Source organism: Uranotaenia lowii, chromosome 2 (assembly GCF_029784155.1).
Source record: "Uranotaenia lowii strain MFRU-FL chromosome 2, ASM2978415v1, whole genome shotgun sequence".
In the NCBI taxonomy this organism is placed as follows: Eukaryota; Metazoa; Arthropoda; class Insecta; order Diptera; family Culicidae; genus Uranotaenia; species Uranotaenia lowii.
Window position 1 is genome coordinate 101,182,374 of NC_073692.1, and position 25,470 is coordinate 101,207,843.

The 25,470-nt window shown below is 37.4% G+C and overlaps 1 protein-coding gene across 1 annotated transcript; it reads left to right on the top strand.

Moving 5' to 3' along the window:
* Nucleotides 1-231: 231 nt before the first annotated feature.
* LOC129747649 (SPRY domain-containing SOCS box protein 3) lies at nt 232-23,939 on the top strand. The gene is made up of 3 exons (XM_055741950.1): nt 232-2,039; nt 20,573-20,831; nt 20,896-23,939. Exons 1-3 carry the CDS (start codon nt 1,525-1,527, stop codon nt 21,151-21,153), a joined length of 1,032 nt encoding a protein of 343 aa, XP_055597925.1. The 5' UTR covers nt 232-1,524; the 3' UTR covers nt 21,154-23,939.
* Nucleotides 23,940-25,470: the final 1,531 nt, after the last annotated feature.

Genomic DNA, 25,470 nt, shown 5'->3' on the forward strand with positions numbered 1-25,470 from the left:
CGGATATGTTAGATATTGCGAGAAAAAAAAACATCAACAATTCAAAGGTTAACTAATTTTATTCTTCAAACATTTCAAATTAAACTGCTCAAAATCAGCGGGTTTCTCAAGATTTTTTTTCATTCCTTGTCTTATTTGAACATTTTCAATTCTCCCCCGCAAGGGTTGACAAAACCGCCTAATCAACGAATGTAGAGCAAAAAAAACAGTGAAAATCACGCGCACACCAACAAGTGCACGACTGCGAGTCACCGTTGAAAGAAAAACCCATAATATCGCCGTGGCCCGTGCGTGTGCATTTCCCATTCCTTCTGGATCCTGGGATGTGTCGTTCGTGTCGTGTCAGTCGAACCGAGGGTGGCAAAGCGAACGGATATCCCTACAGCAAGGACAAAATTTTCCTGGTTGGTTGGCTGAAGCACAGACACTGCCTTTTTGAGGGGGAGAGCTCGCTAGTGTGACTTTCGTTCGTGCTTTCGGGACACTATCGATAGTGATCGTTTCCGGTCGATGTACGAAATAGTACGTTGAAGTAGTGAAGATTCGATAAGTGGATTGGCTTCCACAGTCATATAAAGTAAGGTCTGGAAAAATAGTGTTTTTGAAAAGTTGTCTAGTCAGGAAGATTTCGCGATTTTCCAAGATGTCGGTCGCATCCTGAAAACACGCGTCGGCGCAGTGTGCCCCTTGTTCCGATCCGAGACCAATTACATCGCGCTGGCAGCATTCCAACTTTCATCAATCCCAGAGTATTTTGTAAATATTTATCTAAAGGAATCGAGCGGATGTAATGCTACATAAAGGATTTCCTGCAGTGCTGAAGTGTTTTTAAGCTCAAGCAGCTCTCCAGTGTTCGGTGCTCGTTTTTCCACGCGTGATTTAAAGGACACTCGTATGAGTTTGCTACTTATCTTGTTGTTTTTGAAAAAAATTTGCGAATTTTGTAACAAATTGGTTCTACGTTGTTACAATTCGTTCCTGGTGCACCCGAACAACAACCACCTGGAAAACGGTGGCAAGCACGGAGGGAACCGTTATCGGTCCAGGACTGTCGGCAATCACAAGTTGTACTACAGCGATAGGGATCTGGTGGTTCGGCCGAGGCGTACTCGAAGGGCTCGCAACGAACAACAACAACATCACCATCAGCGGGGTTCGATGGCCGATCGCGACAGCTACGGGAAATACTACTGAACCACCCCCTCACATGAGCACGATAGCAGAAACGTGACTTATTTAGATAGACACCGTAGAACCACGTAGAACGTAGCGATAATTGAACAACTCGGAGGCTAACAACAAAATCCTGACCCAAAACCAAACTTATCAATATCAACTTTTGTCAATCAAACCGCTCTTAGCCCTTTGATAGTCAAACAAATCTGAAAACATCCAAAGGTGCCTCCCCATCTACATTGATGACAATGAAATGAGCTAGTCAAAGCAAACAGCAACCCACCAGGATCAGCAGCATAGACAGACAGTCACGTTCAACAATCGCACAAAGCACAAGGTTAATTCCAGATGACCATCCAGGAAAGTCGTAACTCCCTTCAAGTATCGCCTTGTTCCACTTCGAATGGGCTCCTGAGCATCACGACGGGCCCCAACAATGTCGCCCCGACCGGAAGTAATGCGATAGTGCACCACATAGTGGCGCCACACGGAAGCAACGGAGCAGGAGCAGGTGGCGCCCATGTAAGTAGTGGTGGCGCCACAATGTCCAGCAACAGTTCCGGTTCTAGCACCTCCTCCGATGGCAGCAGCAATAGTGAACAGCTGGTCATGGTACCGGAAGTGGACGAGGACGCGCACGAATATCGGTGCGAGAAGCCGCTGCAGAACGGGTGCGAGGACAAGTGGGACTGGAGCAAGCGGGACCGTTCCAAGGAGGTGTGGCTCAGTGGTGCCAACAATCGGACGGTGCATTTTCACCCGAACTGGAGCAAGGGCACGGCCGGGATTCGGGGCACCAGGGTGCTAAACAATGGCCGGTATTACTGGGAAATAAGTGTGTCACAGCGAGTGTTCGGGACGAGGTAAGACATCGTAGATATGCGAATACATGTTTACATACATACATACACACATACATACATAAGTATGTCGGTAAATGTGCACCCTTTCAATTTCTCCCTCGGGTAAAAAGAACGTGTTGACGATACGGTGCTTCCTTTATTCAATTTTTACGTTATATCACCACGGAACGTCACATTAATTTGCGATTTATTTTTATAGTCTGATTATGATCAATTCAAATTGTTCTTGCATTGTTCATTTTATTTCAGTTCCAAGAATCAGAAGATTCATAGAGCAGGCTCTTTACTCTGCTTACTGAGCCTTTCCAAAGTTGGTGATACAATAAGATTAGCTAAACATTTAATGCCATTATCGATATTAAGTATTGAAATAAAGCTGAAAAGCGGGCTTTTAGGCCTTTCTGCTTGGCTTACATGAAAGTTGGATCTACAGTTGCGTTCAAAAAAGAATGAAATTGCGTTAAGCTGCACACCCACTTCCAACTTTGACAAGCTGCCATTTCTCTTTCGGTTGATATTTTTTTTCATGAAAGTTTCACACAATTCAGTTCAACTATTCTACTAACGATTTAAGAAATTTGAAGTCTTTACAACTAATAGAAACAAAGATACAACTTTTCCCGTAAAAAAGGGAAATTTGGAATTGCTTCACTAAATTTTTTGTATCTTTGACAATTTTCATTGAAAAATCTTGAAATATGGTCCAAAGACGTAAAAATGTTTGATCTAGTACCCAGGTCAGGTTTCGTCAAAATCAATGAACGTAATCAAAAATGGTGCCGTGTAGAAAATTAACCCCCCATGAGGGTCCTGAAAAGCATACGAGGTGTTCTTCTCTATATACTCAAATTTTTAAATTCTTAATTAAGTTTTGATGATTGAGGAAGGTTATTCAAGATAAACAATCTTTGCTAAGATACCAAAACCTTGAAAACTTACACCAGGTTCTCAATTCTGCTACAGATTTCCAAAATTTTCTTACTTGATGATAGAAATTCATTTCTGAATACTAATTTTTATTAGATTAAACTCATTTCAGAGTTCTGGCTCCAAATTATCAAAATCTAAATTGTATTTCTGTTTCCATATTTCGCATTATGTATCTAGATCGAAAAACGTGTGCATTAGGGTGTCCCAAAATTGCATAACTTCTGGGAATCTGGGGGCTCACCCTCCAAATGGTAGATTAGGATGTGCCGAACAAACTTTTGTATGGGGCCGACTAAAAAAAATCATGTTTAGAGGTTCCGCAAGCGCGATCTTTAAAAAAAGTCCACTTTCAAAAGATTTGATTTTAAATAAATTCTGGGTCCAAAAATGTTCATAAAATTTATATATTTTATATTTTTTTAATTTTGTTTGAGTTAAAAACTACACGTAAAAAATACAAAATGAACCAAATTTGTATCAAAATGTAAAACTAGCAAGCTATTTTCAAGAAAAAAAATTTTTTTGGTCCAAAAATTTTGAATTCAACTGACCAAAATGTATACCAAGCGTAGAATATTTTTGATACCAATGCCATCAAAAGATGCGGATTTTTGTGCACTTAAACTTTGCTGAACAAAACATGTGGTTTGTATCAACGTGTGAACAGCTATTCACGATTTAATGCTTAACAAAAATAACAAATTAGGATATTTTTTATTTAATTTATCAAATTTGTCTTAATAAATACCTACTTTAAAATCAAAATACTTGCAAAAAAGGACTCTGATGGTTTAAAGGAGTCATCAGAAGGCCATATGCCGAATTTGAGCAGAATCGAACAACAGGAAGGGGTTGCACTGAATCTAAAGTGTGAAAGGGATTCTAAGACATAGTGTTCTAAAGAAGCATAAAAAACTGGTTTTTTATCATACATTTTTGTCTTTATCAATCGATTGTTTGGTTATGTAAGTTTTATTAAAATTTCAATTAAGACTAACATTTCACTTGAAGACTGCAACTCGATTGGACTTAAAACAAAAAAGTTATGGCTGTTCAAAGATTGTATTTTGGTTACAAATTGTCCTGTAAAACTCAATGAGTAAAAAGTACTCATTGTGTGATAAACGACAATTTACCACAAAAATACAATCTTGGAACAGCCATAACTTTTTTGTTTTAAGTCCAATCGAGTTGCAGTCTTCAAGTGAAATGTTAGTCTTAATTGAAATTTTAATAAAACCTTCATAATCAAGCAATCGATTGGTAAAGACAAAAATGCATGATAAAAAACCAGTTTTTTATGCTTCTTTAGAACACTATGTCTCAGAATCCCTTTCACACTTTAGATTCAGTGCAACCCCTTCCTGTTGTCCGATTCTGCTCAAATTCGGCATATGGCCTTCTGATGACTCCTTTAAACCATCAGAGTCCTTTTTTTTGCAGGTATTTTTATTTTAAAGTAGGTATTTATTAAGACAAATTTGATAAATTAAATAAAAAATATCCTAATTTGTTATTTTTGTTAAGCATTAAATCGTGAATAGCTGTTCACACGTTGATACAAACCACATGTTTTGTTCAGCGAAGTTTAAGTGCACAAAAATCCGCATCTTTTGATGGCATTGATATCAAAAATATTCTACGCTTGGTACACATTTTGGTCAGTTGAATTCAAAATTTTTGGACCAAAAAAATTTTTTTTCTTGAAAATAGCTTGCTAGTTTTACATTTTGATACAAATTTGGTTCATTTTGTATTTTTTACGTGTAGTTTTTAACTCAAACAAAATTAAAAAAATATAAAATATATAAATTTTATGAACATTTTTGGACCCAGAATTTATTTAAAATCAAATCTTTTGAAAGTGGACTTTTTTTAAAGATCGCGCTTGCGGAACCTCTAAACATGATTTTTTTTTAGTCGGCCCCATACAAAAGTTTGTTCGGCACATCCTAATCTACCATTTGGAGGGTGAGCCCCCAGATTCCCAGAAGTAATGCAATTTTGGGACACCCTAGTGTGCATTCTAGTGAGTCTTCTTATACAAATTATCTATTTGGCCAAAAAAAAATCAACAGTTCATAAGTTTTTAATTCGACAACGAAAGATTCCCGAAGTAATTGTGCAAAAATATTTTTACCATGTCCTTTTTCATCGTAAATTTCTTAAAAACACGAAAACATAGACATCCTCAAAAGTGGACAAGGTAGTCTATTTCATTGCACACAAAGCTGCCAAAATGCAAATGATCATAGCTTAAGAAATTATCCTGAGTTTTTGTTTCACATTCAGATCCGAAGTTCCACTTTTTTTTTTATTGCAGAATTCAAAACTTCAAAATGGTGATCCGTAATTGAAAACTCTAAATAATACTAATCATTAGAAATCATATTCTAATTCAGATTAAAAAAAAGAATAATAAATTTAGATTGAACCCCAAGACATCAAATATAAAAAAAAAAACTATATTGATGAGGGTTCTGAAACAAATTTCAATTTTTGGCTCATATCCAAATATAAATTTGGAATCTTAAATCAGGAAAAGTTTTTTTTTACATTTCAGAAATCGTGTTGAAACTCCAAAAAAGATCAAAAATTGAAATTTTGGACTCGGAAAAAGATCCAAAATTGAAATTTCACAATAAGTATTCTTGATAATTTTAACTCATTTCTAAGCTTTATCTTAATTTTGAATATTGATGTTGTATCTGAATTCTGAACCTCAATTCATATTCATGTATCTGAATTTTGACCCTGAATTCATATTCAGATTCAGAATTCAGATACAGAATAAATATTTGAAGTTCAGACTTTTAAAAAGCCTCTGATGAAAGTTAAAAAAAAATACATTATGTTCAAAAATGAGTTATCATTATCAAGATTACTATTTCGTTGAGGATTTCAAATTGCAAGAGATCGCAGACTAATGATTTGGATTGTTATTTCAATTTTAAAATTTTAAATAAGTAACAAAAGCCAGACAGTTTTTATTTGAGAAAAAAAAACATCCACAGGATTTTATTTAAGGAATTCATTTTTACTAAATAAAAATTCGAATAATGAAACATGGAAATATTTAACATCGTTAAAAAATTTAATAATATTATTATTGCAGTTTTATCGAGAGCTAAATTTCGAACTAAAACTTGAATTTGAATCGAACTCACAAGTATCAGGTTTGAATCGCAAAACTTCCATCAATTAATTTTACTTTTGAAGATTGAAGATAGTTTATTTTGATCAATGGTTAAAATCTTCGAAATTGTTGAAGAGTTTTGTAGATTATTTGATTCGAGCATAGAATAAGTTTTTTTTTAACAAATCGAAGTCTTCCTTATAAAAACTTATTTTTCGTACAAAACAAACAAGCTAGATTGACCAGATTATAGATAGAGCTAATTCAGACATTTTAACCATAGATGAAAGTATGTTCTCTAATTTGTTACCAAAGGATTCCTTATACAAATCATGTTTATCATTCTACAGGTTTTCGAATGTCTTTTCAAAATATTCTAAGTAATTCATAACACTTTTTATGTAAAAGAACGTTAAAATGATTAAGTAAAAAGTAATAAGAAATATTTCTTTGAACAAATATTTCATAGAAATAAATGGATCACCATGAGGCCGTTCTTCCTAAGGTCCTGTTTAAAGATTATATTTGCTCCTGGGTTTAAATACCCCCTCTGTTGGAACAATTTTTATTTCTAAACAATGCAGGAATGAAGTTCCTCCTCTCGAACCTCATTTTTTACCCGGCACCATTTTTGATCACGTTCATCGATGTTGACGAAACCTGGCGTGGTACTAGATCGAACATTTTTACATCATTGGACCAAATTTCAAAATTTTCAATGAAAATTGTCAAAGATACAGCAAATTAAGTGAAGCAATTAAAATTTCCCTTTTTTACGGAAAAAGCTGTATCTTTGTGTTCTGTCAAAGACTTTTGTGTGAAAATTTCATAAAAAAATATAAACCGAGAGAGAAATGGCAGCTTTTCAAACAAACATCCGTGAAAATATGCCTTTCCATTTGGTAAAAAAACTAATTCTAGAAGTATTTGTTGTTTCGGTTATAAATAGTCGTTTAAATAAATTCGTATCGTTCGTGTCTTTTCAACCTTCCAAAGCTGTTCGGGTCAATGTAACACAAAGCGCACATTCAAATCATCATGCCTTTTTGAGAATTCGGAAATGTTCTAGTAAAATAATAATCAAATTAACCAAAACAAAAGTTAAATTTGATGTCTTTTTTAAGACAGAAGTTCCGAGATAGCCGTCTAAACTTCTATTAGACCCCCGCATATTTATACATCGGTAGATTTACAGTACCGTTCATAATTGTATAGAAATCGGAAGCACGCGTACTGTCACCTCGACTTTGAACTTCCATAACTTTTAACTCTGATGATATTTTTTGCTCAAATTTTTTTGCGTTAGATAGATCAACTATCTCACTATTATATCACAAAATTTGAGCTTTCTGGAGTTTGTGTGGTCTGAGATACAGTAATTCTATGAAAATCGGACTTTTTGGACTTTTCTCATTCAAACTGCAATATCTCTGAAGCTACGATACATTTTGTATTGAATTTTTGCAGAGTGATTGTTGAAATATAAAGATAGCATGTCTGAAGTTTTCAAAAAGTTCTATCTATGAGATCAAAAGTTACGCGAGCTGCAATATTTCAGGCATGAACCTAGAAATGCGATTTCTATAAAATTTTGGACGATTCATGAGAACAATATCGTTTCCATCCACCAATCAGACAAAAAATGTCTGACAAAAGCAATGAAGAAAAGATAAAATGGAATAAATGATCCATTTGTGTTTTGAAATCAGAATCTTGCAATATTGTTTTGAATTTTTGGTTGAAATAGATTTACTGGTTGTTAAACAGAGAATATGATTTTCCTATGGAAACATTCGTCCAAAATTCTATAGAAATCGCATTTCTAGGTTCATGCCTAAAATATTGCACCTCGCGTAACTTTTGATCTCATCGATAGAACTTTTTAAAAACTTCAGACATGCTAGCTTTATATTTCAAAAATCACTCTGCAAAATTTCAATAAAAAATGTATCGTAGTTTCAGAGATATTGCAGTTTGAATAGTAAAAGTCCAAAAAGTCCGATTTTCATAGAATTACTGTATCTCTGTATTTCGAATTTCGCAAACTCTGGGGTCTAAAAAGCTTCGATATGGGTTTAAACTCATCCACGATTTTTTGCAGAATCTTTAAGTAACGTTTACATGAGTAAATTTGAACTTTTAAGTTTAAATGGGAAAATTGAATATTTTTTACTGAAAAATCAACATAATTTTGGTTTCTTCTGTGGAATCGAGCCCGCTCATGGTTGAGTTTTGGACCAAAACGAAGCATTGATTCCAGGGTTCGAGAAATTCAAAATTGACCTTAAACCGACTCAGTCTAATATAGACCTTAACCGCCAAGGAAGGTTTATAGATGATTTTTAATACAAATTCAGGCAACACAGAGATGGGTCTTGACTCAATCATTCAGATTTTTTTTGTGGAAACATGAAACTATCACCTGATTTGAAAAAGATTTTTTATCTTTATTTTAGAAAAATAAAGTTCAATTTATAAAACAAATAATTCGATATGTTCGAAAGCAATACCACACTGTATTAAACATAAATATGAGTAATCAGGTACCGAGAATTATTACTCTGGCTCTTGGAGCCTATGTGAAGATATAATAATGTTATAATAATGATAAGAACGTGTTTTTGTAGGCCATGTTTGTAAAATGCCTCTATCCTAAAATAACAGGTAAAATAGAAAAACAATGTTTTTTTTTTATTTTTAATAACTAAAACTTTGAAAGTAAGCCCTAATCAATACCTTGAAAGAGAATTGAAGATCTCAAAAGAGATTTGATAGTTTTTCTTTTTGATGAACTGATTCCATAATATGGAAATCCTAACTTTTGTTTAATTCCATAAAATTATAAAAACGTAGATTTTTGTAAAATTTCAGCTTTGTGGTTTGAGAGTTATCAGTTTCTAGCATTTTCAATATAACAATACTGAAACATTGCCAGAGAAACTGAAATTTTGCTTAAAACATAAATAGGCGCATTTAGCCAGCATATAGCCTGCTTCTCCCCTAAATACATGGAACGAGCACCAAACATCATAAGGAACACCGGGGTAAATGGAGACAGTTTTTCGTATAGTTCAGCTTTAAGAAATCATTAAAAAAAATCAGCAGTGGATCCATTTTGATAAAATTACGTTCTATGTGATGCAGAATATGTTGTTCACAAATGCTGAAGAGATGAGCTTGATAGATGCAAAGCGAAAAAAGTTATCACGTTAATTATTTTGGACTGTGGAGGGGAGTGATAGGTTAGGAGCGGTAGATTTTTCCTTTGATTTCTCATGAAATTTCCAACTAAAGGTGCATTTACAGTTCTTTCGAACGTGAAAATGAAAAAACTTATATTCTTCAAAAACTCGACTATGCTGCATTTCATGGCTGCGAAACTAGGTGGAATAGATGCGGAATGGTTGAACGATTATTTTTTGAACTGATTTCCTTGTTCAAAGCCCTTTAATATTAATTTTATTTCAATTCCCCCGATTTTCACTGCGGAATATTTTTTCCGCGTTCACTGACATTCCGCTCGAAGTGTAAACGCACTGAGCGAACGTGAAAACGGAAAACAAACAAGAGTGGTGAATATAAATTCCGCGTTCATTTTCACGTCCGAATGGCAATGTGCATTCTGAAAAAAATTTCACCGATGACGGAAAAAATTTTGCTTTATAAAAAATTAGTTTTTTAATTTGTAAGCTTATTTGAAGGCAATTAAAGGCTTAAAATACTACGAGTTTGAAATGAAACGCATACGATTTTTTTTTTTACTTTAAAACCCGCTTGGGCATCATTTAATTGCACCTGTTGGAAGAGTTTCTCGACGAATAAATGTACGTGTTGGAAGAGCTTCTCAACGAATAAATATAAATGAAGATCATCGAATGGCCAGATTCCATTGAAATAAAAAAAATAGATTCCGCTTTGTTCAAATGTGTGTTTCAGAAAAGGTATGGAAATAATTATAAAAATTTATGAAATCATTCAATAATAATGTGTTTTAAGGAGAACTGAAAAACAGAAAAATTAACAAACAAAAGAGTACTGATGCATTTTAATTAAATAAAAACCTTTTCAATTGTTTCACTAATTAAAGGTAATTTTGAAATTTTTGTTTGTCAATTTTTAATCAAGAACAAAAAATGGCTATCTTGTAGAAGTTATATTCATAACGTCCTTTCAATAAGTTTTTCAAAAGAAACGAATCGCTAAAGCTCGTTACTCCTTGATCGATAAATACTTTTTGGGAGTACTTTAAATTCATACAATTTAATTTAAATTCATTGTATTCAAAGATAAGAACTTTGGGATTATTTGAATAAATCAATCGTTTTCAAAGCTGAATATGTTTTGAAGAAGAACAATATGTTTTTTTTTGAGAAATTTGAATTTAAATTTGAGCATTGGTTCGACAAGTAACGATCAAAACAATGGTTGAATGATCTGTCATTTTCCGATCGAAACCAATTTCTACCCGCAGTTGAACAAACCTCTTACTAATTTTGAAGATTTGACCGATTTGACATTTCACTGCGGAATATTTTTTCACTGTGGTGAGTTCACGTTCACGTTCGAGTTCGAGTTCACAAGAACTGTAAACCGGGCTTAACGTGTGATTTCTTAGTGGCATACGTTACTCTATTGCTCGAACAGTCCTAAATTTTGAAAAAAGTGCGTGGTACTATTAATAAGCCATCTTTTAATGATTATTGTAGATAATTTAAGTCGCAACCCACTAGAACCGATTTTATCGAAAATATTTACTCATTGCAAGACAAACAAGTACTTTTCCCAACTGTTCATCATCCGAATGCAAAATTCAAAACAACGGGCATAAATCGAGAATCCACTCCAGACTTCTACATTTTCCTGAGACAAATATTGCTGTTAATAATTGTGGTAATAAAAAAACAATTTTTTTCATAATTACACATACTGATTACCGAGTTATTTTTTGCGTTGTAGTATTTTTTTTTAATCAATTCTGTATTTGTACCTACTTGTTGTATCATATTCCAAATTAAATTGAGTTGTATTGCTGTTGATGGGGTAATATTTACAAATTATAATGGCACATTTTCGCAGCATTTTCAAAATTAACAGGTGCTACAAAAGTAGAATACAAATTGATAACATATGACTCACATTACATGTTGCTTGATTTCATATGTGTGAACAAGAAAAATACAATGTATGAACGCAGTCATAAGTCGGGAAAGAAACAAAAATCGATACCAGGAAAAACTATGTGCAAGTGTTCATTTTTCCTACAAGCAGGATTCGTTTCCAACCTCGAGGGATGAATGCTGATGGGGGTTGGGTTGCTTTTTGCTTTGTTAAACATCAAACCCTACAATATAGGTACCTATTTAGTTATGCTAGGAGGAAGGCGACACTTGTTGTTTGTCCGGGCGCGGCGGCGTTTCTTTTCAATGTTTTCAATGCTGAAGCGCCAGGATTGTCCGTAGAAGGGGAGAGATCATAAGGTATTTGAAACCTGCGGAACTTGGTGCTTAGAATTGGATCGCACCATTATAAAGGTTTTTTTTGTTCCTTAAAATCATAAAACAATCTAATGAGGCAGCTCAACTTAGCGATTGTTTGTGGAGTGTTTCTCTGAAACGGATGTGCAATCTGCACGAGCGTGATACATATAGTGCATGCCGGTTTCGGTATAGAACAATTTCACTGTTTTTTATACGCGGAACTTTTATAAAAAATCAAAGAATCATTGTTAGGGCACTCGAATTTTCGCATTTTGATATAATTCGTAACGAGCGACGGTAAAGGCGGTGCTCCTTTTTTTTAATGAGAACTCTTTTAATATTTATTGCAGTTTATTTTGATACATGCTTTGAGTAAAGAATATGGTATGTAATGTATCACCACAAAACCTTTCTAAAAAAATACGTATACGGACCTGATCTACAACGTAGAAGCACAGACAAAGTAGAAACATTGGGTCGGAAATTCGAAAATCACGCATTTTACCTATGAAGATATGGCGTGATGCCTAGAACAATCGAAAAATCAGTATGTCTCACGACATAACTTGATGAACATATCCCTTTGAATTCACCTCGCTTGTTGCGCTCCTGCTCTTCTGGTGCCTTCCGGATTCGTTGCAAACACCTGTTTTGGGGGAAAGTCGATCGACAATCTCACCACATGTTCGGCCCAGCGTATCCGTCTAGCCTTCGCCACCCTCTCGATACTGGGTTCGCCTTAGAGTCGCGCAAGCTTGTGTTTTATGCTTCGCCTCTACACTCCGCTCTCCTGCACGCCGCCAAAGATGGTGCTTAAGACTCGTCGCTCGAATACTCCGAGTGTACGCAAATCCTTCTTGAGCAATATCCACGTCTCGTGCCCGTAGTAGACAACCAGTCTAATGAGCGTCATGTATAAGTTACGCTTTGTGCGAGGGCTAGATCGTCTAGACCGAAGTTGCTTGTGGAGTCCATAGTAGGCACGACTTCCGCTGATCACTCGCCGCCGGATCTCACGGTTGGTGTCATTGTCTGCAGTGAGCAGTGAGCCGAGATAGACAAAGTCTTTGACTATCTTCAGCTCGTCGCCGTCGATCGTTACCTTGTTATTACTTGGCACGCGAGCTCGGTCAGACTGGGATTCGCAGAGCATATACTTTGTCTTGGACGTATTAATCATCAACCCAATCCTTTCAGTTTGCGGTAGATCTCTTCCACCGCCGCAGATGATCCGCCGACTATGTCAATGTCGTCGGCAAGCAGATTAGTTGACTGGATGTACTGGAAATCGTACCCCGCCTTTCGCCCATCACTCGTCGAATAAAACCTTCTGAACATCATGCAAGATCATGCAATCACCTTGTCGATCACCTTGACGATAGCCCAATATATGGGGCGAAGCTGGGGGCAGTTTGGTGGGTTAATACCTTTCTCAACGAAATCTACATCGTTATCCTCAAACCATCTAAGAGTGGATTTAGCGTAGTGGGCTGACGCCAAATCCGGCCAGAACAATGGTGGAGCAGTGTTCCGAATATCACTCATTTTCAATGAATGTTTCTGATTGCACTTCGCAACTGAACGTACAACGGTCGGGTTTCGTTATTGATTGCTACTGGACCTACCCGATCATCGATCGTTCAATTCATCGCTAAAATACAGATCACCTCGCACGATGCTTGCTGTCAAAACAGTGCAGCACCATCATAAAATTGGAATCTCACCAATGCGCAATGCATATGGCGAATCTTGTTGGTCTTTGATCAGGAGTGAATGGATCAGGCAGTGAGTGAGTGATACATGAAGCCGATCATTAGCGTATTTTGTTTGATTTGATATATAGCAAATTAATAAATTTATTTGTTGTTATAACGTTTTTTAACATCAGTATGATCAAAATCAAATTGAAGTTGTGTTTGTGAGGGAAAGATGTTACCTTTCGGCATGTTTTACAAATTTTACAAGTTCTCTTATTAAACTGTCGTCCGTCACGTTAAAACTACTGAGAATTTATGGTGTCCCGCACAACTGTTTGATTTTTCTCGTCCTGCAAAAAACTAATTTTGAATTTCATATAATTCAGGCAGATACTGAGTGAGCTGCATTCAGAATGGATCAGTTTGTATCTCACTCATCTCCGATATGCGATTAGCAAACCGATGATTCTGAATGATGCGACTCGGTTTGCATAGCTGATAGGAGCGCTGATCGAGATTGCATACCAACCAGGCGAAGCAGTTGCGAGAGGCGCTATCCCATTATACAATCTGAATGTTTCCAACAGGAAACGCATCCTGAGTGTTTGTTTTGATTGATTTTCGGAAGACTGTGGTGGAGTCGTATGTTTCTTATACAGGTTTCTAAGGTTTTTTTTACGCGGTATGAATTCCGTCGTTCATGTAAAGGGTTTGGAATATTTTCGCTCAAAAAACGTGTTGATTCGCAAGAGCCGTGTAGAAGAATCAAATCCATGGCAAAAAACAGCGTAAAAAGAAGCCGTGTTAGAAAAACTGAGCAAAATCAAACCACGTAAAAAAAGACCTTAGTGTATAGTGGCAGCAACCTTTTCTGCAAACACTCCTTTTGGTAGATATCGGCATTTATTGTTTCTTATACAGGTTTCTAAGGTTTTTTTTACGCGGTATGAATTCCGTCGTTCATGTATAGGGTTTGGAATATTTTCGCTCAAAAAACGTGTTCATTCGCGAGAGCCGTGTAGAAGAATCAAATCCATGGCAAAAAACAGCGTAAAAAGAAGCCGTGTTAGAAAAACTGAGCAAAATCAAACCGCGTAGAAAAACTGAGCAAAATCAAACCGCGTAAAAAAAGACCTTAGTGTATAGTGGCAGCAACCTTTTCTGCAAACACTCCTTTTGGTAGATATCGGCATTTATTGTTCTATTGTAAAGAAGCTCGCCGACTTCAATCCGTAGGAGCAGATTGCCTACCACACAAGCACTTTCTGGCCAAATTTTTCCACCTCAATCGACTTCTCGCGGTCACTCACATCCTCCCCAATAGCTGCAGTGTAGAATTGTAGTCCCGGAAGAGTACTGGAATTCTTTTTTACATAAGTTTCATCGTCCATGGGAATGCACGCATCTGGCTTCTGCAAAATCCAATGATACCGCTTCCGGGCTCTGGGTTTGGCTCGTGATTTTAGTTCAGCCGTTTGTTCGGACACTTTCTGCTTCTTGTATGTCTTCAAGTTGTTCCGCTGCTTGATCCGCTGTACCATTCCGATCGATGTCCCAGCTTTTTTCGCCAAATCCCGTATGGACATCGATCGATTCCGGTTGATGAGGTTGATTACCTTACGGTCCAGATTTGGGAGATGGTCCTGGTTTTCTGCCTCTTCCTGGCAAATCATCGAACGTATAGTGTTTCCCAAACTTGTTGAAGATGGATTTTACGCTCGCCGGATGAATGCCGAAACGTTTCGCCACTTCATTCATCGAGATGCCCTTCTTTCGCATCCAAGTGTCCAACACACGAATTTTAACTTCTTTTTTTAATTCGCGACATTTTGGGAGAAACGAATATTTCAAACGTAAACAAAGCGCTGGTCCACTCTTGACAGATCAAGATGATACAGACAGGTGAGCCCAGTTGTGCGCGTTCACGCGTTAGTAAGTAGAAGGCCCAAATATGTTTATAGTTAACTAGCTGACCCGGTGTGCTTTGCTACACCTTTCCAAATCAAATGATATTTTCAGAAATTATTAAAAATTTTATTGTTTTGTTGGCCCATTATAACATAATTCAAAATTACCCATATAAAATGAGAGCTGCAGCTGGAGTTTGAATTGCAATACAAAGATGACATAAACTAATTTTCTGAATTTTGATCTATAAATTTGTGCTAAAGTTCCGATAATTTGATCTTTTTTTTTAAGCTTCGCCCTGAAATATGAGGGTCTCAAATCAATCGTACGAAAAAAATCTAACTTATAAAAAATGGTTGTTTTTGGTTGATATGTTCTAAATTTATGCTAAAAAACTGATAAGAGACCCCTCTGTCCTTCCCATCACCCCCTGTTGAATGGAGGTCGTGGTGTTTAATAATCATACCCATATTTTTCTTTACCAAGAATCCTCTTATATCAAATAAAGTTCTATTAGCTGATAAGTTTTTGAGCTTTACAACAAAATTTATATGGAGCCCCCTCCTTTCTTTTACTCTCTACATTGTAAATCGTAAGGATCTATAACTATCGTGGAAATATATCTCGTGTTCGAATACCTTTCTATGCCATATTTGTTTCGTTGCTTTGTTGTTCAAAATTTCATTAGGCCCACCTCCCTTTACCTATGTACATACTCACTGGAAGGAGGAGGGTGTGTCAAATAATCAAAGAATCACATCAGAATCATTTTCTATGTTAAGTTTTGTATATTTCTCGGATTTTGTAAAAAAAAAAGTTAAATGTAAGCTTTCCTCTTCTCTTCCTATGTTCTCAGTTCTATTCTCCTTCAGCAAGAAAGGAATTGTTTCACATAGAAATATCTATCGTATTGAAATACCATCCCATGCCAAATTAAGTTTTATTTGTGTAGTAAATTCTTGAGTTATGCATAAACTTGAAAGAGAGTACCATCCCCCTTCCATTCTCCCCATTGAATGAAGGGGTGAGAATTTAATATTCATAGAAGTATTTTGGTTTCATTTGCTCAATTAATTCTCGATTATGCAAAAAAATTGTATGAAAGCCCCCGTTTCCCCCTTTATATCGTTCCGCTGAAAAAAAAATGGGGCTTCAATTTATCATAGAAACATTGCTCGTATCCAAATACCCTCACACGCCAAATATGGTTCCATTTGCTCGATCAGCTCCCCAGTTATACTCAAAATTGTAAGGGAGACCCTTCCCCCTCCTCTTTTCATCCATCTCTTTGAAGGAGTGAGGGTTACCAAATATTCATAGAAGCATTTCTCGTACCCAAATTTCGTTCCATGCCAAATTAGGTTCCATTTGATGTTGTAGTTCTCGAGTTATGTTGTAAAAATTGTATGAAACTCCCCTCCCTCCTTCCTTTCTCCCTGCTGGAAGAAGTAAGGGGTCTCAAACAATCATTAGAACATGTCACGTTCCCAAATACCCACCCATGCGAAGTTTGGTTCCATTTGCTTGATTAGTTTTTGTGTTATGTCAAAAATATAAAAGAGGCCCCCTTCCCCTTGATATCTCCCTATTGGAAAGAGGGAGGGGTCTCAAATAATCATAGAAATATTTTTCGTATCCAAAAACCTTCCAATGGCAAATTTGGCTCCATTTGCTTTATTAGTTTTTGAACTATGTAAAAAAATATGAAATAGGCCCCCTCCCCCTTTCTAATGGAAAGAGGAAGGGGTCTCAAATAATCATTGAAATATTTTTTGTATCCAAATACCTTCCCATGCCAAATTTGGTTCCAATACCTTGATTAGTTTTCGAGTTATATAAAAAATTGTAAGATAGCCCCCCTCCCCCCTTCCTATCACCTCACTGAGAGGAGGGAGGGGTACCTAATAATCCTAGAAATATTCCTCGTTCCCAAATACCACCCCATGCCAAATTTGATACCATTTACTTGATTGGTTCTCGAGTTATGGAAAAAATTGTATTTTGTTTGTTAGGCTCCTCCCTCCCTTCATGAAAGAGGGAGGGGTCTCAAACCATAATAGAAACCTTCCCCGGCCTCCAATACCTCCACCTGCCAAGTTTCACGCATATCGGCTCAGTAGTTTCCGAGTCTATAGGGAACAGACAGACAGACAGACAGACAGACAGACAGACAGAAATTCATTTTTATATATACACTGAGGTTTTTTTTTACGCGGTTTTTTTTTACACGGTATTTTTTTACGCGGCTTTTTTTACGCGGATTTTCGAATTAACGCGGTTTTTTTTACGCGGATTTTCGAATTAACGCGGTTTTTCAGAGAAAATATTCTAAGTCTTTTTCAAAGGAAAACACTTAGAATCTTTTTGTAGTTGGGAAAATCTTAGCTCTGAGACTAAGAACGTGATACATGAGATCTGAGACCTGAGACTTGAGACTTGAGACCTGAGACCTGAGGCATGAGACCTGAGATTTGAGACCATGAAATATGAGACTCGAGATCTGAGACATGAGACCTGAGACTTGAGACCTGAGACCTGAGACATGAGACATGAGACATGAGACCTGAGACATGAGACGTGAGACCTAAGACATGAGACCTGAGACATAAGACCTGAGACATGAGACATGAGACATGAGACCTGAGACCTGAGACATGAGACATGAGACATGAGACCTGAGACATGAGACGTGATACCTAAGACATGAGACCTGAGACATAAGACCTGAGACCTGAGACATGAGACCTGAGACCTGAGACCTGAGACATGAGACATGAGACATGAGACATGAGACATGAGACATGAGACATGAGACATGAGACATGAGACCTGAGACCTGAGACCTGAGACCTGAGACCTGAGACATGAGGCATGAGACATAAGACATGAGACATGAGACATGAGACCTGAGACATGAGACATGAGACCTGAGACATGAGACATGAGACCTGAGACATGAGACATGAGACATGAGACATGAGACCTGAGACCTGAGACCTGAGACCTGAGACATGAGACATGAGACATGAGACATGAGACATGAGGCATGAGACCTGAGACATGGAACATTAGACCTGAGACATGAAACGATCTGAATTCCACACTGTCAAATAAGCCTCACTATATTCTACTATTCTATTAATCTAATTGATTTTGTTTTTTATCTTAAAAATAAACTATCATTGTACGCAAATTTTTAAATAATCATGGTTCTTACGCGTTTTTTTAGTAACGTGCTTTTTTGTGCGAATTTTTTAATTTAAATTGATTTTTTACGTGGATTTTCGAATTTCGGGTTTTTTAACGTGGATTTTCGAATTAACGAGGTTTTTTTTACGCGGATTTTCGAATTAACGCGGTTTTTTTTTACGCGGATTTTCGAATTAACGCGGTTTTTTTTTACGCGGATTCTCGAATTAACGCGGTTTTTTTTTACGCGGTTTTTTTTTTACGCGGGACGAAATACCGCGTAAAAAAAACCTTAGTGTATAGATATTCGATACACCCCTTAGAAGAGTAATTATTTAGGTGCAAAATCTAATCCTTTCTTTGAACAAAGAGCCCGGCAAAATCCGGCCTTTCCAATGAAATCCGGGCAATCAGGCCGGACCAGACTCTTCTCAAATTTTATATTAAATATTCGCGCAAACTTGGATAAAACCGGGCAACCTGTCAACCTTATGCTAGCACTAATTGCACCATTACGCTTTTTCACATTAAATTCATTAGGCCTATCATCTTTTCAGCCTACTTTCCATTCAACCTAATGACCATTCCACCTCACATCTGCAAGACTGGCGGTTCACCAATCGGTTGATTTGCGGTGAACCCCTAATAATCCCTAGAGTCGGCGAGCTTACACAAAAACATGAGCAGGAAAGTTCGGGAGAGCTAAGAAAAACTCCTCGGATAAAGTTTAGGTACCGTTTAATTCGCCGATTCGCATTAATTGGTTAACATACCACTTTCTTAAACTAGTTATCTGACTTTGTTTCCACTGACAAGTATTCCGTTCCTCCCTTGGCGTCGAGCTCGGGTTCAATGAAGACAGCTAGGAGACATGGCTCGCTCTCGCGGGTAGTGTAGTTGTACCCGGTCCCACCTTGGGCGCAGAACCGGGCACTGCTGGTCCTTCGTAACTAACCGAAACGGCGTGATTACGGAGTACCTGACCTCACTTTGGGCGCTGAACCAGGTACCGAGGAAAGCAACACCGACGGCGCGGTCGGTCGATATTGTCGGGCGGCACACTTAGACCTTTGACGATGAGTATGAGCGCGTGGCGATGCCGTACCTTGACCCATCTTGGGTGCTGAACCAGGTACCGGAATGAATAACACCGAGGGGTTGTCGACTGAGGAAGCGCTCTCGAGGTTTGGTTAATTAAATCAAACAGAAACAGCCTTTCCTTTAGGGATCTGGTGGTGATTCCTGTTCCTGTTACCCCAGTTAAAACTTTATAAAGTATTTTATGATCCTCCAGGTGATTTTTGGATCGGTTATGTGCGCTGCGAAATATTTGCAGAGTAAATGGTCATTTCCATTTTGACCGGCTATGACCCCATTCAGCGTCCTTGCCTCCGTCCCGCGCTCATTTTCGCTTCACCTATCTCTGGAGGGATGAATGACCCCATAGCTGTTAAAATCCCAATGATCAAATAAATAAAAAAAAAAAAAAAAAAAAAATAAAAAAAAAATAAAAAAAAAAAAATTAAAAAAAAAAATTAAAAATTCACCCTATCTCACATTTCGCCTCTTCGCCCCAAAACTGCGGCTCAAATCTCTTCGCTGTGCTCTGGTGGCCGGTCGTTCGTCTGGTTAGCGTGGTTTGATGAACTGCTTCACCAAGGAGAACCCCTTAACCCCCACAAACGACTCTGCCAGATCTACAAGATCACTGCGGCCTCCTTCGACTCCTCGGTACACCTAATAGGCGATGGAAGCGCTGACAAATTTGGGTGATGGTTTTCCATTAGTGCATGCAGTAGATGCAGCTAAAATTTCACCCAACTTTTGACAGATCTAAAGGGTTTTTCTTAAAGAGAGCAAGAATAACTTTTTGCTTCCATCGCCCATTGAAACGAAAAAAACATCCTTGTGAAACTAAACAGGAATGCCATATTTGATGTAACATTTTCAAAACGTTTCTACCAAGCATACGAGACACTATAGAGATCTGAGTGCATGCTCCTAGAGAACACTCTGTAAGTATACGGCACCAAAAAGTGTTCTTCAAACAACATAGACAGCCGAATGTGTGTCAGTCCGGAGCGCGTTTGGGAAAATCTTACTTTAACGAATTTACATCCTTTTTTATGAACGAAACAAATTTTACTATTTGAGTCCCCATTATTCAATCTTCCTCTCCTTCTCATGGTTTTCTAGCATGATGTTCGGTATCGGTACCAAGAAGGCGCGGCTGCACGTGAACGCCTTCACCAACCTGCTCGGGGAGGACAAGAATGGCTGGGGCCTGTCGCACAAGGGGCTGCTGTGGCACGGTGGCATCGCCCGCAACTACACCAAACGCTTCCGGGAGAACCAGGCGACCAAGATCGGTATCCTGTTCGATGGTATCGCCGGCACCCTAACCTACTACAAGGACGACGTATGTCTGGGAATTGCCTTCCGGGGGTTGAATGAGGTTTGTTTCGGCATGTTATAGGTTGTTTTTTAGAGTTTAATTTATTTTTTCCGATTGGTTTTAGATACGCGAGCCCCTATACCCGATAGTCTGTTCGACGGCAGCCAAAACGGAAATGGTCCTAACGGAATCGCGCCGGGATTTCGTTAATTTGCAGGATCGTTGCCGGGCGGTGATAATCAAACACATCAAAAGTCGGGAGAAGTTGGATCGATTGGATCTGCCTTACTGCATTACCAACTATCTGGCGGAAGCACTGTACGATAGCAGTATTCCGGTGACGCCGCTGGAACAGCAACTGATGGATTACTATCTGTTCTAGCCCGAGGCCGTTGGATGTCCGGCAAAACCACGTGCTTGCTAATGGTATCTGCCCCTAAATCGACGTTGATTAATTTATTTTTATAGTAGTTTAATTCGTTTAACCTGGATGTTTCCTATTAAATTATTTTGTTGAATCTCCCCGCTCGTCCGTACTTTGAAGCTAGTCCTAACAGTAACTAGTCCAATTGAAACAATAATTATTTGTTATTACTTAGTGCTTATACGATTATAACTAGATTTAAATTATTTTGTTTTATATACGCAGAAGACGAATAATTCGAATGCTGAAATCATCGTGTAAATAACTATGAACTAAACAGTGCTAAACATAATACTTTTGATATCCAGATGAAATTCGACGCCAACAAGAGATATTTATGGAACGAAGCTCCGAACTAAATTTTTATTTTTTTTAATTAAGTTGAAATGTTATTTAACCATCGTGACACTTGAGGAACGATATGAGCGAATATCTAGTCATTTTGCATAGACATACGTATTAGCATACTCAAAAAGTCATTCTATAAGATATTTCTGATACAAATTTACATCAGATTTACAATAAATTCCAAAGTAATGTAAATAGACAGGCAAAGCAACAAAAGACATGGATAAGCATCAAGCTTAGAATCCAAAATAATTGAATTCATACCCTATTCTTGATTGTAGATATAAACAATAATTCAAGAATTATTAATTTGTTGAATCCGATTAAACAGTGCTTTATTGTAAGCATTCACGATGATATTATGAAAGTGGATATCTAGGATTTGAAATAATACACGTTAGTAAAGCTAATCCTCAGAAAGGAATTAAACTCCACCAAAGGGCATAACATAGGATAATGGGCTTGAAATGGTAAACATTTTAGGTTGGAAGCTAGCAAGCAGTTGAAATAACACATCCTTTCTGGATTATTTTTTTCGTTCAAAAACGAACAGAAACAGATCAAAGATTTGATAAAGTATTCTAAAAGTCATACGAAATGCTTCTTAGACATTATATCGTTGGGTTGTTTGATTGAGCTGTAGTATGTAGAAAAATTCGATTTGGCAGTTATTTTAAGTATCAAAATTTTGGAATCGGGAGCCATAGCTAGTGTTATCAATATTGGGCAAATGATTTTTTTTAATGATTTTTGATAGATCAATGAAACAGGAAATCATTAAAAACAACTAGACAGTAGACCTTTTTCGGAAAGTCACGTGACGTCAAATTTCAACACTAATTTCCGAATTTTGTAAGCGCTCTAGTCCTGAAATGTCAGTTCTCTAACCTTCGATTTATTCTCGGACCTCATTCGAACTCCAGATTCTTGGCTCAAGACTACGAGGTGTAATTTAACAGCAGAAGAAGAAGATCCAGCATTTCTCTCTTGAATAAAATATATTGTTATAGATATTACCAGTAAAACTTTCGAACCAACTGAACATGTTAATGAATTTAACACACGAGCAAGTTTGTTGGTATAACAAATTAGTCCAATATTGATAACCAAGTATGGCTACTCGATGTCCAGCAGAGCACAAAAGTAAACTACAATTGGCAAAATTCGATTAAATTCAAAATTTGCTTAGGCTTAGGAACGTTCCGGAAGGGTGACACATTAGCGTAAACCTGAAAGAAATGTATAGAAGGATATGAACGAATATATGTAACGGGTAGGTATTTGTAAGAATTGAGATAAGGCTTAGAATAGATTCTCTCGAGAAGCTTGGAATCTTTCTCTCGTTTCATGAGTTTCTAGATAATTGTAACTAGTATTCATAAGTTAAAAATATTTCAAATTTTATTTTGGAAAAATACTTCAACAAAGCTTTATGTTCCTTACAGCCTTAGTATGGAGAATTTTAATTCGTAATTTCTGTGATCGAGAAGATTTTTTTTTAATTTTCCATCACATAAATAAACATATTGAAACAATTATAACGCACATTTTGAGCAGATTATAAGTTTTCATAAAACGAACTAACCGTGAAAGTTGCTTGGTCATCATCGAGCAAGTGCCATAAATAAAGTAAAACCCGTATAAAATCATACGTTTCAATTGTGGAATACTAAACCTATGAACTTTCCATTGGTGTCTATCATAAACCTTCCCTTTAAAATATCGAAAATATAAACATAAAATCACTGAATTTAACATTCAATGTAGAATGTACGATGTATAGATGGAAAAACAAAAAAATAAAGATTGACCTGCGGTAAAGCTACTTAAACTGATTAGTGAAGTAAGAGAGAACTCGCGACATAACCATTTGCGATATGTATTAATAACTTTGTTTAGGGCTTAAAAATAAAATATGTTTTTTAACTAGTCACATCAACGATATGATCTCGGGGGTCTGCATTTATAACGTTTTGGTGGTTAGCAAATTTTCATTTCGCTCTTCTGAGATGGGGGGTATTCTATTCAAATGAAAGGGCAACGGAATGGTGGCAGAATTTCGATGTGCTCATTCGGCAAAAATTGCTAAATCTAAATGGGCCGCTAGGTGTGCAATAGTTAGCAGATTCGTTCTGGCTACTCGGTCTTGAATGAACTAAGGGTGTATGTGAGATACTTTATAAGTAAATTAATCAAATATATTGTCTATTTTGAGTACACATTTAATGATTCTGCATTTTGATATCGTAAACGCATTGATGGAAAATAAATGAAAAAATAAGAAAACAATTGGTGAAAGCTAATGTAGTAAATGAATCGAAAAGACAACTATAAGTATGCAATGAATTTAAAATGTTTCATTCTGTAAATTATACTGAACAAAATTTAGTAAGAAAATTAAACTAATAAAATCTCTTGTGTACCCAAAGTTGCAGGTTTAAAAAAAAACCAATTTATTCGATGACATTTCTGTGAAATCGTACCGCTCAAAGCAATACCAAAATCGATGGATTCATATAACATACATGAACGTTTTTAATGCCTTATCCTGATATGAGCAAAAGGAAATCAGCTTACATCGAAATTCCGAAAATTGTTGTTTTTGAAATTTGAGATTTTTGTGTGTTTTCAGATATTTTTTAGGACAACTAGAGTGCCCCAAATGACCTAACTTTTGAAAAAGTTGTGCGCTGCAGGCTTGAATTAATTCTATACCTACTACAAAATTTCATGCCAATTTCGGGCCAGATGAAAAACTGTCAATGGACAAAACATCAAACGATCTGAAGACTAATATACAATGGATTGTGAGTTCAAGCCAGCCGGAGTATCTCGGCAAATTTGGAATTATGAGTAGTTTACTTAGGTACCTTTTCAAGATTCTTTATTTGTTTCGAAAAGTTGCAAGGGAGTAAGATGAGCCAAACCTGTCCCCCCCTTGGTTGTGCTGTAATTATTGTTGATGAGTTAAGCATAGCGTGGTGCTAGCTGGGGTGCGAACAACCTTAGCGGAGATCGGATACCCAGCCCCGGTGGATGCTTTGGTCGCATGCAAACTGGGTTAGGGGTTAGGTTAGGGGGCTTCGTACGCGTCTGTTCTCCATGTCAGGGGCGGCGTGTGAAGTGCAACAACGTCCTGGTGTTGTTCGGGACCCAAAACAGCAACATCAGGACGGTCCTCCTGCGAGATAGTCACTACAAAAAATATTGGCAACGAATAACGAACAACAAATTTCGGATGGAAATCGGCAAAGACCCACGCGACAAAAAGGGGATAGCGATTGGAAACTTGGAACGGCCGATCTCTAAATTTTGTGGGCAGTACCCACGTGCTCTCCAACGAATTGAAGAGCCGCAAATTCGACATCGTAGCGCTGCAGGAGGTATGCTGGAAGGGCTTCACGGTACAAACGTATCCAGGTGGTCGTGCCATCTATCAGAGCTACGGCAACACACACAAGCTTGGAACAGCTTTTATAGTGTTGGGAAAGTGCCGGTTCTTCAACATCAGCATCATTAACGTGCACAGCCCTCACCTCGGAAGTACCGGTGACGGCAAAGACGAATTTTACGCGCAGCTGGAGCGTGAATACGACCGTTGCCCAAAACATGAGATCAAGATCGTCATCGGGGATTTTAATGCTCAGGTCGGCTAGGAGGAGGAATTCAAACCGACAATTGGAAGGTTCAGGGCGCACCAGCTGACTAACAAAAACGGCCTCAGACTTATAGATTTCGCCGCCTCTAAACGAATTGCCGTACGTAGTACCTTTTTCCAGCACCGCCTCCCACACAAGTACACCTGAAGATCACCGTACCAAACGCAATCACAGATCGACCACGTTTTGATTGACAGCCGGCACTTCTCGGACATCATCGACGTCAGATCCTGTCGAGGCGCCAACATCGAGTCAGACCGTTATTTGG

Excerpts from the sequence above, each read along its gene's own strand:
- LOC129747649 (XM_055741950.1), top strand. The coding sequence starts at position 1,525 with ATGACCATCCAGGAAAGTCGTAACTCCCTTCAAGTATCGCCTTGTTCC. Across the intron at positions 2,040-20,572 it reads CAGCGAGTGTTCGGGACGAG|CATGATGTTCGGTATCGGTA; the intron begins GTAAGACATCGT and ends ATGGTTTTCTAG. Across the intron at positions 20,832-20,895 it reads CCTTCCGGGGGTTGAATGAG|ATACGCGAGCCCCTATACCC; the intron begins GTTTGTTTCGGC and ends GATTGGTTTTAG.